General features: G+C 47.3%; 1 protein-coding gene across 1 annotated transcript in view; it reads right to left on the minus strand.

Moving 5' to 3' along the window:
• Nucleotides 1-14,014, minus strand: part of TMEM248 (transmembrane protein 248) — a 313,604-nt gene that overhangs the window by 122,617 nt on the left and 176,973 nt on the right. Inside the window, exons 4-5 of the mRNA XM_069614858.1 lie at nt 3,358-3,508; nt 2,652-2,835 (exon numbers count right to left, since the gene is read on the minus strand). Coding sequence (XP_069470959.1) covers nt 2,652-2,835; nt 3,358-3,508 — 335 coding nt within the window. The remainder of the gene's footprint in view (nt 1-2,651; nt 2,836-3,357; nt 3,509-14,014) is intronic.

The raw sequence follows: 14,014 nt of genomic DNA on the forward strand, positions 1-14,014 counted from the left end.
TTACAGTTACCACTAGGAGTTCCTTACAGATTAGACATGTTGAGGATTTGGACAGACAATAATGGTGTCAATTTTGGATCCACTCAATCCCTTCAAACTTCACAACATGTATAGTAGGTTCTCTTTACTTAATTTCCTGCAAAAAATGTATTCACTGTGAAGATTCACCTTTGAAGACTTTCAGTCACTGATGATTAAAATATTTGTTACAAATATTTTGAATACACCTGTTCCAAGTAGATTTTATTTAAATTTCGAAGTGTTCTATATAAAAGAAATGTTGGGATAATGAATAGAGGATTTGGATTTCTTATATTGTGAACACATGTGGTTGACGATCACTTATTTGTCATTGTTCCTTCTCTTGAATTTGTACGTTTTTCACTTAGTTTCATATAGTATCATTTGTGAATATAGTATCTTTATTTACAGTGTTGCCCTGAAGAAGCATGCACTACAGCCATAATAGGATTACCCTAGTCAGTGTGAAACATGTACTGCCCATTTTGAAGCTTTGATAGAATTTTAACCGGAGGATCAAACTTGTCTCTAGGATAAGGGATTGATAGCTATTACTTCGATTCAGATATTATCCACTATTACATACACGTTTACAGTGATAAAGACAACTATGTTTATTATCCGTTCCACATCTGATTTTTTGGAGTGCACAGAAGAATCAATGGTTTAGTATAAGTTTGTTGAAACCATACAAGTGAGTGGGTTTCTTGGGATACACTTAGCACAGTAATAGTTTTTGGTAACTTAATTGCACAGGTGTTACTCAATATTTTCACTTTTTGGTTTTTGGCATAACACAATATGCACATGTGTTGGGTTACAGGAAAGCATCCAGGAGTTGTCAAAAGGTTTGGAATTATTTTAAGGGTCAAGGTTCACCAGTGTAGAGTCTAGAGTTTGGCAGCAGGCACGATTCGAAATTCGAATGGTGAAAAACGTGTTCACAGTTGGCAGGCGCAATGCTAAAATTACAAGATGTCATTTGGAGACAAAAGAGAATTCTGTGGTATGCTGTAGTTGTCCCCCGTGACACAGGTCTAATAGCCAGGGAGGGCAGGTCAAGTAAACCTGGAATTCCTTGGAATACCAGAAATCGTTTGTTCCTTCTGCTTCATTGACTTTTTTCCTTTTGATTTTTTTTTTTTTAGCAGCAGGATCCTAGTTCTACAATGCTTGACTTGCTGCTCATTACAGCACGCCATCTTCTGGGACCCCATGGGCTCTTGGACGGTTGTAACCAAGATGGTCACATTGGATCAAGGGGAAGTGAGCACCAATCACAGTTCCCTCATATTTTTGAGAAGACTGGAATTCCCAGAGTTTAGCACAGTTTGATTTATGGGTGTGATCTTGGGCGGATTGCCACAACAAAGCTTCCACAGGAGCAATAGAATTTCAGATTGCTTATTGGTGCATTGGGAACACATACCAGCGATTTCCAAAGCTTTAGGTGCAGACTCCCCAAGTATCAACATCGGTGGGAGAGATCAGCCTTCAATCACAATCTTACATCCTTTTAAAGATTTGGCAGCCACCCAATTAATGGGATCACCCATTTTAAAATGGCCTGGCCTTCCTGCTGAGCAAACGAATGAAATGTAAATCCTGGCTTAAGGCCAGACATCTTATCCAAAGACTCACCAGCTTGAGTATTGAATGCTTTAGCTAGGGAACACAATCTCACATTAGCTTTCATTACTATATACTGTCAAGTGCTTGGGAAAATGAGCACATATTCGTGCTGCCACCATCTACTGGGACTTTCTCAGGTGGCTGGACAAGATCGAAGGCAGATTGTACTCAATAATAGTCTTTGGGGCTTGCATTTCTATAGTCACATGCTTTGCATAGGCTGCCATCTAAGGGTTAGTGCATGGTATTACAAGTGTTTTACTTTCGAAGTAAAGGGGCATTGACCTGGGCGCTGGTGCAACACTATCGCTACCAGATAAGTGCACCCATGATGCACGACAGTCAACGCCTTCAGATTATTTTACGGCCTGATGCCCACGTGTGGTAGCAAAGGAAGTAGTGAGTAGGAAAAGTTACGCAGCTCCCATGCTGGGAGGTTGGGTGGATGCGTGTGACTGAACAGACAAGCTACAGAAAGACGTGCTTTTGAATAAGAAATGTCTGCCTTCAAAGGCTTGTGAATCTGTTCCAACTCACAGGCTTTCCATAAACTACCAGAGACTAGAGAGCAGCATCAGAAGAAGGTGATGGCTTAGTTGAAGAAACATTGGTAAATTAATGCTTTAAAATGGCTTGTCTCACATGTGAGCGAGGAAGTTAACAATGAATGCTACTGTCGCTGCATATACATACATTTTGTGCAAAGGTTTTTCGCATTCTTGAAAGCAACGCAAAATCTAGAGTGCAAATTGAATTCCATTCATGGCCTGCAGCGAAAGGACACAAAGAACGGACTGCTCTTATGCAAAGGATTTTGTTTTGTCTGTGTGAAACATGACGACTCTGCACAAGTCAAGTGAACGTAATACTAGTTCCCCCTGTGTGAAAACTTAAACTGCACACGCTATACAACTATGCAATAATTAACAAGGGCAGCCTTTTTTCAGTCCAAAACATTAACACAATGAATAGTTCTGTGAAAGAATATGTACACTTACATCTGGAACTACAACAGTCAGCTTGGGATTCAACGTGTGGTAGACTTTTCCAATGGCTCCCTTATAACACCAAAATGGGTTGTAATCCTGTGCATATTTCGTATTTGCATCTCTGGCTGTAGTAAAAATCTTGTACCAGGTGGTTGCATTGTTGTATGTTTCAGGAATACAGTGTGGTGGCTGACTGGCAAAAAAAAGAAATATTTAATTGTGCATTTTCAGTTCAAAGACACAATGCAACACCTTAGCTGTCCTCCACTTGTTTAAGCACTATACACTCACAGCAGTTGCTGCAATTTTTTTGATTTTCACAAACTAGTTAATGCCTACCTGCACTATACATATTTAAGTAGACATTGACTTTACAGTACAAATAGGGAAAAATTGACAGTACCATCCTTCAGAACAAAAAGCTAGTTTACTGCGGTTTCAATCATAATTGTGGCAGAACATTATTTGTAAGTGTGAGACAGCAAGCCATGGATTAGCCATCTCTGTTCTTCAGCTATGTCATGCTTAGGAACTGTATAAACTCACTGTTTTATTAAACCCATGTTTTGTATAGTTACAAAACTGATCGCACTTCATTCAGGTTTAACGATATTTTGGTTGGGCCTTAGTGATTTGACCTGGTGCAAGAGACCAAAATAAAGCGAGCATGTGACCAAATAGAATGTGTTCAGTCCATAAGAAATCTGGCACTTACACTGTGACCGGGAAGATGTCAGAGGCAGCTGTGACCGTCATACAGGTGGTGAACACCAGTTGCTCACAGTGACCATGGAGAACACAATCGTCAGAGTTCCAAGAAGCAGGCAGGGTGAATGTTATATTTATTTCTTCATGGGATGCTCGCCCTTTTGCAAACAAAAAGAGAAGCCGGTATACATATTGATGGACTGGTTAAAGAGTAAGAACGGAGGCTCAATACCAAAATTTGCAGAAAAAGTTCCTCTCAACTACTTTTCGCCATATAGCAAAATCTTAGTAGCAATTCATGGGATATAAGAACATTACGTATCTGTAATTATCTTTCTGATGCTTGTATCTGCTTAGATTCACATGCCTTTCATAGGCCGACATCTAGTGGTTGGCGCAGAGTATTACCAAACTTGTTTTTCATATCAAAAAGGGTTGTCGACAGGGCGCATTTGTAATACAATCCCTACTGTGGCATGTACTGTACCCATGGTCCTTCATGCATTTGGTCCTCAGATTGTTTCGGGCATGAGGTTGCATGAAGTGTGTAATAAAAAGGATAAAGAGATGCATGTCTTCTATGTACCATCTACTCCCAATGAGGGGAGGAAGGGTGGGTGCATGTAAATCTAAGCAGATAAAAACATCCGAAAGATGTGTAGAAGGGTGGTCTTCTGAGGCTTATGGATCTGCTTAGAATCACATGCTTTGCATAGACAAGCAAGTAGTACCAGGAGAAGGAGGTGGGTTGTTAAAAGGAACAGAGGCAAACGGATGTCTTAACACTGCATCCCTGTTAGATGGTGCTTGAATGCTTGTAATGTTTTGTATACTGCTAGCAACTCTAGGACGTTGATGCGCCTCTTTGCTAGTGTTCGAGTCCACATGCTGTGTGCTGGAGGTAATGAGCTTTTCTGACTTATCTGCTGACCGACTAGAACATGGGATCTGGAGAAGCAGAAAGTCTGTTTCGGTTGCTGATGTGACGACTAATGTATTGTAGGCACGGAACCACTTTTGCTTGACATATGTTTGGGTTTAGCAAAGTATGCCGAATTTGAGCACTGGGCGTAGAGGTTTTGCGAGGCGCCGAGCCGCCTGCTGAAGGGACAAGTTCTGCAACCAATTTAATACTTTTCAATGGGTGTGCCGAAATGTGTGGTGTGGTGTGGTTGGGTGGTGTTTTTGTTTCCCCACTGTGTGTTTCATATATTTGCCCTGGTCACCAGAGGAAGCCTCCATAGCAGTGCAAGGCACCTGGTTCTGGAGCTGGGGGATGGGGGATGGGAATCCGGGAATCCTCCGTTTCCCAATCAGATGTCTCCTCAGTGTCACTTATAGTGCCGGGACTGTCTTGCTCTGCCTCAGATTCCTCTGCGTTGGCGGGGTAATCCGACGATGCTTCAGCTTGCATCGCATAGGCTGCCCAGAGCTTCGACCACCAATCTTTAAGTGTTTTGGGTCTGAAGAGCCTACACGGTCAACATGTAGTTTACTGGTGGTCTCGAGGGAGACAATGGTTACCTACGTTCTGTGCATTCTTCCAGGGAAACTTCCGACTATACAACAAGCAACATTTAAAAGCAGTTTTCTCTGTTAAAAGCAGTGGAGGACAGTGAGATGTAACAATTAATGGGAAATATAAATGGAGGCATTGTCTAAAAGGATGTTAGAAATGTCTTCTCTCCCCCCCTCACTCTCCCTACTGTGTAGGCCAAAGCCTGAAGGATGGTAGACCGTCGGCAAGGCTCTTGAATCTCCAGACGGTGGGAAGGTGTCGAGTCACAGGATGCGTTGAGCGAACTCTGAGGGCAGGAAATAAATTAATAGTTACTCACTGTAGTGACCAACAAACTCTTAGACCTTAGTCCCCATTCCTCCATACGGCATGGGCGTCCTTTGCTAGGGATGGGAGACAGAATCTTTTTCACCAGAAAAAATCGTCTTCACCTTTAAATTTAGAGGCGCACCGGGGCGTGGCCCTGGAAGCATGCGCTCCCTGACTCCGCCCACCGGCGCCACTCTTCAGTCCCCATTGATGCAGTGACAATATTTAACATTGCCTAATGACGCAAGTATTATAAGGGGGGGGCGAGGATGGAGGGACGTATGGCGGAAAGGGTACTATAGACTAAGAGTATGTTAGTCACTACTGTAAGCAACTATTAATTACTCTTCCGTGCCGTCCCCTTACCTCCATACTGCATGGGCAATTACAACTGAATATAGCCCCAGGGTAGAGGAGACCCTCCTTAAGCGAACAAGTTCCTTCGAACCGCCCATCTGAAATTCGTGTCTGATTTAGAGCCTGCGTCCAAACAGTATTGCTTACAGAAAGCCAAAGGGGTGGCCGAGATGGCCACCCTGCTGATGACGTGGCGCTGGAATGCAATGGCTGTGGCCTTGGCTCTGACAGAGTGGGCATGCACGTTAGCTGAAAGTGGTTTGTGCTGCCCCTCATAGGCCTCCTTGATCGCCGAAAGCATCCACCTTGCTAAAGAGGCCTTGGATGCCCGATAACCGGGCCTTGACCACCCCCCCCACCCCTCGAAGGTGACAGAGAATCCGACTTGTGGAAGTCCCTAGCCCTGTCCAGATAGAATTTCAGCACGCGTCTGACATCCAGACAGTACAAGACCCTCTGAGCATTGTCCTGAGGGTCAGCAAAAAGACGTAGGTAGGACTATCTCCTTGTTCAGACGGAAAGCAGAGGCTACCTTGGGCAGGAATGCGGCTCAGGACCACCTTACACCTGGATCGCGCTGACTCTGCGACCAGAGGCAAGACCCACCAACAGAGCAGTTTTAATGGTGACCAGCCTGATGTCCGCGGACACCATTGGCTTGAATGGTTTGTGCGCCAAGGTGCCCAACACTACATTTAGGTCCCACACAAGGTGTGGTTTCTTGATCTGAGAGAAGAGACTGGCGAGCTCTGTCAAATGTCACTTGACCACCAGGTTGGAAGAGGAGAAAAGTCCCTCCTCCAAATTTCTGTAGGCCCATATCCACCTGCACGCCTGAGTGGGCAAGGAGTGCAGAGAAGGAAAGTAGGTCATCCAACGTGCACGTAAGGGGGAGGGTCGATCTCCTTAGAGTCGCCAGAGTGGCAGAACCTAGACCATTTACTCTTGTACTGGCTCCTAGTAGCCTTGCTCCTAGCACCCGGAATGATTTCTAGGTTAGCCCGTGACAGGCCCAGGTGTTTTCGCGTGATCTGCTCAGGAACCACACTGCAAGGGCTAACTTCTGTGGGGCGAGGTGGATGACCCCGCCACCCTATTGCGCCAGGAGATGAGCTGTGCCCAGCGGCAGATGAATTGGAGGACTGTCCGAGAGGCTGAGAAGCTCCAAGAACCACGGTCTCGCTGGCCACCACAGAGCTATCAGAATGATGCTGAAGGGACACGATTCCTTTATCGTGCAGAGCACCCTGTGGATCAGTGGTGTAGGAGGGAAGGCATACGCTGCCATTCTGCTCCATTGAAACTGAAAGGTGTCGCACAGGGAGTCTGGACCCTGCCCCTGCCAGAATGCAAACAGCTGCCACTTCTTGTGGTCCCAGCCGGCAAAGAGATCCACCTGAGGATGCCCCCATCTGCTGAAGATCTACAGCACCCGTTCGTTCAATTGCCACTCAATTGTCCGCACCCAGTCTGCTGAGCCTGTCCGCTTCCATGTTGGACTCCCCCCGGAAGGCGGATGGCCCTCAGGTAGATTTTATTTCTCCAGGGTCGAGCTCCACATGCTGACCGCTAGGTTGCACATTGGAGAGGACCTGGTACCATCCTGCTTGTTGACATAGTACATGCTGGTGGAGTTGTTCGTCTGGATGAGGAGGACCTTGCCCCCAATGAGCGGAAGGAAAGCCTTGACAGCTAGCCAGATGGCTTTCAGTTCTAGCCAATTGATACAAGACTCCTGCTCCTGCAGGGTTCAGACTCTGGACACTGTGGTTGTTCAAAGTGGCCCCCCGCCTTCCAGGTAGGAATCCGTAGTAATGGTGGCCTGCGGGCCGGAAGGGCCTGCCTGTCAGCAGGTTGCAGTCCCTGATCCACCATGTGAGGTCTGTTGTAGAGATGGCGGAAGCGGAGCAGCTCTGCTTGGGAGCCCTGGTCCCGATTCCATGAGGCTGCAAAGTACAGTTGCAATCTCCTCATCCTGGGTCTCGTGTAGGGTATGGCCAGTAGGACCGCTGCCATGATGCCTAATAAGTGTTGGTACCACCAGGCCAAGGTCACTTCTCGGGTGAGGAAGTGAGTAGTGGCCCTCTTGATGGCAGTGACCTTGTCCTCCGAGGGGAAAACTCTCAGAGCAGGCCCAGAAAGGCCAGGCTCTGCGTAGGCTGCAGCTGAGCCCTCTTGAGGTTGACCGAAAACTCCAGCTCGTGGAGTGTGATCATAAGGGTGGAGGATGTGTGACAAAGCGCCTCCAGAGATCTCGGCCTGATGAGCCAGTTATCTATGTATGGGTAGAGGTGGTGGCTCTGCGCCTTGAGGAGGGCTGCCACTGCATTTATGAGAGGGGTGAATATCCTGGGGGCTGAATTGAGGCTTAAGGGTAGCACCTTGTATTGGAAGTGGCAGCCCATGATCCTAAATCGTAGGAAGGAGCGATGCAGCTGCCAAATCGGGATGTGTAGATAAGCGTCCTTCAGATCCAAGGAGCACATCCAGTCTCCCCTGCACTATGTCTCCGCAATCAGAGCTGGCGTAACCATCTTGAATTTTGGGAGAGAGAGGTTGAGGGTGGCAAATTCCAACACAACTCTCAGGCCAGCCTGGTTCTTCTTTTGTAGGACATAAATCCTGGAACGGAAGCCCAATCCTCGCTGGGAGGCTGGGACTTCTTCCACGGCCTGACTCTTGACGAGTGACCGAACGTCCGCCAACAGAGTTGCTGTCCCAATCTGTGGGAGAGGAGAGGAAGGGATCGGTAGGGGGTACCCCGTGGATACTACCTAGAGGCTCCAGGGGTCCGCAAACTTCTGACGACAAAACTGTGCATGAAGGGCAAGCCTGCCCCCCACTGGAGACATGTGGACCCGAAGGGACGCATCAGGTCTTCTTTCCCCTGAGGCTGTTGCAGAGGGGGGCTGAAAAAAGCCCTCCCCCCCCCCTTTTGTTGTTTGCGCTGGTGTTGACTCTGCGAATGGTCAGGCTGTCTGGACCTCCGTTCTTGGAAGCCGCAGAACCCTCCGAACATCCACCCCTTGTCGGAGCGTTGATGTGACTGGGTGTTCATCTTCCTTAAGGATAAAGACTTTTCAGTTTTCCAACTGTTTTCTTTTTATCCAACTCCTCATTGGTGGTGGAGTGAAAGGTCTACCTCGAATGGAAGGTCCAATATGCATTCCTAGACGTCTGGGTTAAATTTAGTAGCCCAAAGCCAGGCAGTCCTTCTCATGTCTGTGGCGATGAATATGAGCCGGTGTCAATATGGGCGACGGTGGACTCCATGATGTCTTGCGCCACCATGTTAGCCTCGGCCAGTCCCGCCTTGAAACGTGACTGGCTCTGCACTGGAAGTTCAGGAAGGAAGTCGGCTATTTCCCGCCAAAGTCTCTGCTTAACGGCTGTCAGCATGGCATCTGCGCTGGATTGACGAAGATGCAGCAAAGCTTTGGAATAAAGCTTCTTTCCATACGCCTCCAAGATCTCCTTCCTTGTCTAGCAGGGGAGAGGATGAGATGGCCGAGGACGACTGCAGCTTTGAATAGAGTGACGCTGCAGCAATCACCAAAGAGTGTGGTTGAGGGTGTGCCAACAGCAAGAGTGAATCCCCCTCCATATGCCTATACTTGGCATCAAGGTACCGATTGACGGGCTCGGCTGAATGGGGCTTGAGCCACCCAACGTCCTTCTGCATTGGGATCTCCATTCTAGCCACTGGTTGTAGAGTGAGGACCTCTGCAAGTAACCCGGCCTCCGGTTGTTCGACTTCGGGTTGAGGAAGACCCAAGTATTCTGCCAGACCTGCGAGTCGTTTGTGGAAGGCCTTGGCTGACGATGTGTCAGGGTCTTCTTCCTCGTCTGTGTCCGCCAGGGCATCCAGCTGGTCCGGAGCGGGTAGAGGGGTGCTAAGGGCTGAGGTGCGGAGACCGGAGCCCGAGGCTGGTACGGAACCATCTAAACTGTGGGAGGCAGGGGAGCTGGAATCAAAGGAGCCGACATGGGCAGCAGGGGCTGCACCGCGGTCTGCGGCGCTGGAGCCAAAGGAGGAATGACTATAGGCACAGGTGCCAGAGGGAGCATGTCCCGGGTTACATCCCTAAGGATGACCCCCATCTGAGGAGATCTCATGAGCGTGAGGAACTTTTCAAAGAAACTGTCCTCGCAATCCGGTGGGGTGAAAGGCAATATTGATGGGGTAGCGGCGGCTGCTGAGGCCAGTGTGTACTCTGTCTAGCTGTTTGCGGTGTAAACCTGCTCTGCGCTGCTGATGGATAGGCTATAGGCCATGTACCTGGTTGACAGCAGTCCCACCTTGTAACTTGTTCTCCCACCTGCTCCGTTCCTCTGTGAGGTATCGGACGAGCGGCCATCTTGTCTGGCGCGTCTGCCATTTTGCCTCCTCCAGGACTCCTGGCGATGGAGCATGAGACCTACCCTGCACCTCAGGCCGAGGCCTGGTAGGCGTGTAGCCCTCGGCTGAGTTGCTGGTAGTGCTGCATGCAGGCGCACCCTCGGAAATGTTGCTGGTAAAACGGCATAGCCCCTAAGGTGTACAACTGGTAAAAGAACCTTGCGGTCCCTCAGCACCATCTCCGGAAGGATCTACAGACCCCTCAGCGTTAGCGGCCGCTAGCTGAACTAGCCTCAGTACCCGTGCTGGTGCGAGAACCTGAGAGGTTTCTCGCGTCTGTGCGTTTCCTTGGAAAGGACTCACCCTTGTAGGGTGCGCTGGAAAATAGCAGCCCCTCCCTAGGGCCTTGACTTATGTCTGACAAAGTCCTTCAAGTTCTCTGGAGGAGACTTCTCAGAGCTCCCTCCACCTAGGTAGTCTGTTCTTCAAAGCACGCAAAGAAAGTGCGTTGGACGCAGTGCAGCCCTCCCATCCGTGGTCAGGGCCAAGGCAGCAGAGACAATGAGCGTGGGGGTCTGATGTAGGGAAGAGCCCCTCGCAGGCTGGACGCCCGCTGAAGTCGACACGATCTTGATATTTTATTTCCATCGCGCTCGTACACAAGTGTTTCAGAGTGCGACAAGGCAAGGGAGGGGAACAGGGGAGAACAAAAACAGCGATCATACTATGCCCAGTGACATTGAGAACGCGCAAGTGCATGGTAGAGGGGGAGGGGAAAAGTGCATGGAAGGGGGAGAAGTGGAAAGTGCGAAGCAGAGGAGAAACAGATAAATAAGAATAAATAAATAATAAAGGCAACCAACAGTGGTAGTGCACCCAGCAATTTGCTAGTGCTAGGTTTAAGGCAGCAGACAGAGTATCTGAAAGAAAACAAAAAAGACAGAAGAAAGTATCCAAGCAAGAGCGCGTGGTTTTACATGTCCGAAGCCAAACCCAGGAGTGCTGGTGAAATCAGCCCGTTCCTGTCGACGTGGCAAAGGGGACTGAGGAGTGGCGCCGGTGGGCAGAGTCATGGGAGCGCATGCTCCGAGGGGCACTCTAAATTTAAAGGGTAAGAAGATGTTTTCTGGTGAAAAAGGTTCAGTCTCCCATCCCTAGCGAGGGATGCCCATGCAGTATGGAGGAAATGGAGACAAAAAGGGGATGGACATTAGAGTATGAGTTATTTTAGGCTAAATTTATTAGAAGCTCAGTGACGAGCAATAACTCCACGAAACGCGACCAACCCGATGGCAAAAAAAAAACAATGAGGATCTCAACACATGAAGGACCATGGGTATGATATGTCACAGTAGGGCTAGTATTACAAACACGCCCTGTCGACACCCCTCTTCGATTTCGAAAAACCAGGTATGTAATACACTGCACCAACCACTAGATGCCGGCCTGTGCAAAGTATGTGATTCTAAGCAGATCTACACGCCTCAAAAATAGTGTTATAAGAACTGTTCCATTAAAATACATTCCCCAAATTCATAATAATTTGGGAAGTATAATGAATACAATAGTTCTATCCTTTGAACAGTCGAAACACCATCCACAAACAAGTAGAACATGCCATTTGAAAAGTGTAAATGTACTCTGGTTTCACCTTACAAGAACTACAAGCCATCTATTTTGTACAGATTTCACAATTGATCAATTCATCACCTGAAATACTCCAGTCATCTTAGTTCAGCTAAGTGATGAGATGCAACATTATAACATTGCAAACCTTTAAAATTGGGTCATTATATAATCGCTGTTGCAAGCAAATCCAATTCGATTTTAGGATTGTCCCACCTACCACAGCACTGTCTTCAAGGTTTTTGATGCTTCCAGTTTACCAACCAGCAAACCATTAGATCCAGCTGGTAGTTGCACTTTAGTGAAAAAAAGGAAAGATTGCTTATCATATTGACCATAAACTCATACTCTTTAGTCCTCCTTTCATGTCCCCCATCTGGTTGGCAGGACTGCAGACATTTGCACCACAATATGCAATTCCCCCTTAAAACTGCATCATTCTGCAAATCCCACCCCCAGCACCTCTGTCAGTTCCCCTTTATTGCATCTCGATCTTCAAGGTATCAAATATATAGCTAACATTTCCTTTTCCTTACCTTCTGCACCCGTTCCTTCTTTCCCTGTGGAGGATTACACAGCATAACCCACCAGAGGTAGGAGGAACCTCAACTAATTCAAGAGAAGAGATTCTTCAACAACGCCTGCCAAAAGGCTGCATCCGTTCGAGGACCAGTGTCTATGCAGTGGTGCTTCCAAAAGGCGAAAAGAGTGGAAAAGGGTGCCTTACTGTTAACATCCCAGGAGACCTGCCGATGGAAAGCCACCACATGGCTTTCTGTCACAGCATGAGCATGCAAGTCCCAAAGGTGTTCCCAATTGTGTCTTTCAGGATGCCAGAAAATGTAGAGACCACCCTTCCATCCACTTCACAATAGAGATCTTAGAGGCCTGATGACCTGGAGACGAGCGTCTAAAGGTTTCCGAAATTTCTGAGTATGAGCCAGATAAAACTGCATTGCTCCCCAGACAGCCAGACAATGCAGAACTGTAGCCAATTTAGGGGAAAAAAAAGAAATTCAAGGACATGTTGCAATTAACGTCAAATTAAGAGACTATTTTAAAGAGGAATGCAAGGTAGATGTGTAACATCACGGTCCTCATTGAACACTGAAGTTTTCACAAGCTAGGAAGCGTGGATTTTTCCAACTTTCCTGGCAGACGTGTACACCACTAGGAGGAACAGTTTCCCATGTAACAAGTCTGATATCTTCTGAATAGGTTAAAAAAGCGAATGCGCCAGGACCACGTAAAGATCCCAGACAGGATGGGGGTCTCCTGAATGGAGGAAAAACGTCTAAGCCTCTCTAGATGGTTCTTTACAATGGTGTTAGTTGAGGACACGGTAAGGGAATCTGAATTCACGTGTGCTCCAGTAGCAGATCGGTAATTTCTTCATGTATTGGCCAGTAGCAGATAGGAACCTGAACATTGTTATCAGCCAGATGGGCTGTGAAAAATGTCCACTTGCTCTTAAACTAACTGCTTGGGCAAGGGTTCTCAGCTGCTCTCATTTCCTCAGAATACTTCTGTTATATGCCCTGTTGACCTAGGGTCAATTAACCAGTAACCTAGCCCCTAAAGCTAGAGATGGATGGCAAGGGTAAAGTACTAGACTGGAGGAGCACACCCCAGCTGGGCCTGCAGGTTTTGTGGATAGGTAGGCACTGTTAGGGAGAATTCTCATAAATGTTCTAATACCCTTCACCTTAGAGAACCCCAGCAACTTTGCTGTATTTTTGAGGGCTTGATTTTCTTACATGGAAAGAGTGTGAGCTTTTTTTCCCCACCCTCATGTATTTTGATGTGTGTTTTACACTTGTGTTCTTGGATTATGGAGTTTTAGATAACTCCGTAGGCATCATCTTTTCATGTGTGTTACACAGCACCCTCATTGCAGTGACACAGCGATCTCTTTTAGACCTCCCAAAGGTTTAAATACCTTCTCTGGGATAAACTACTGTTTCCAAGAGAATGTAAAGTGAAATTGACTTTACTAGTCTTTCCAAATTTAGAGATCCATCACACACCATCTTACAATGGAGTGCTGGAGGGGTTACATAGTATCCCCTGTGTCCTACTACTCATGTAGCAGTCAAATGCTACCCTTTCCTATTGAAAAGGCTAGTGGCAGTGATTTTACAACAGACTGCTATGATTTTTCCCGACCGCTAACACTGGTAGCTAAAAATCACAGGAGCCATGTTTTTCAAGATGGCGCTTTAAACCCCTTTGTTTAAACAGGTCCCGGTCTTTTATTTATTTATTTATTTATTTTTATTTTTTTCCCCCGACATTTCTTTTTGGAAAGGTCCTTCTAGTGTTTGTCTCTGCGCGCCAAACCAGGGTTGGTCCTTTTGTTCGCATGCCTATTGGCGGGCTTCAGGACTGAAGACCGCCTCTGGCGTCTAGTGTCTGGGGTGGGCAGGAAGTGAGGGAAGTGCCTGAAACTCCCTGTGCTTTGCCTCCTAGCAGACCCAAATGCACTGTGGCGTGATTGGGTGGCTGACTGTCCGG

This window comes from Ambystoma mexicanum, chromosome 9 (assembly GCF_040938575.1).
Source record: "Ambystoma mexicanum isolate Mex_15411 chromosome 9, UKY_AmexF1_1, whole genome shotgun sequence".
In the NCBI taxonomy this organism is placed as follows: Eukaryota; Metazoa; Chordata; class Amphibia; order Caudata; family Ambystomatidae; genus Ambystoma; species Ambystoma mexicanum.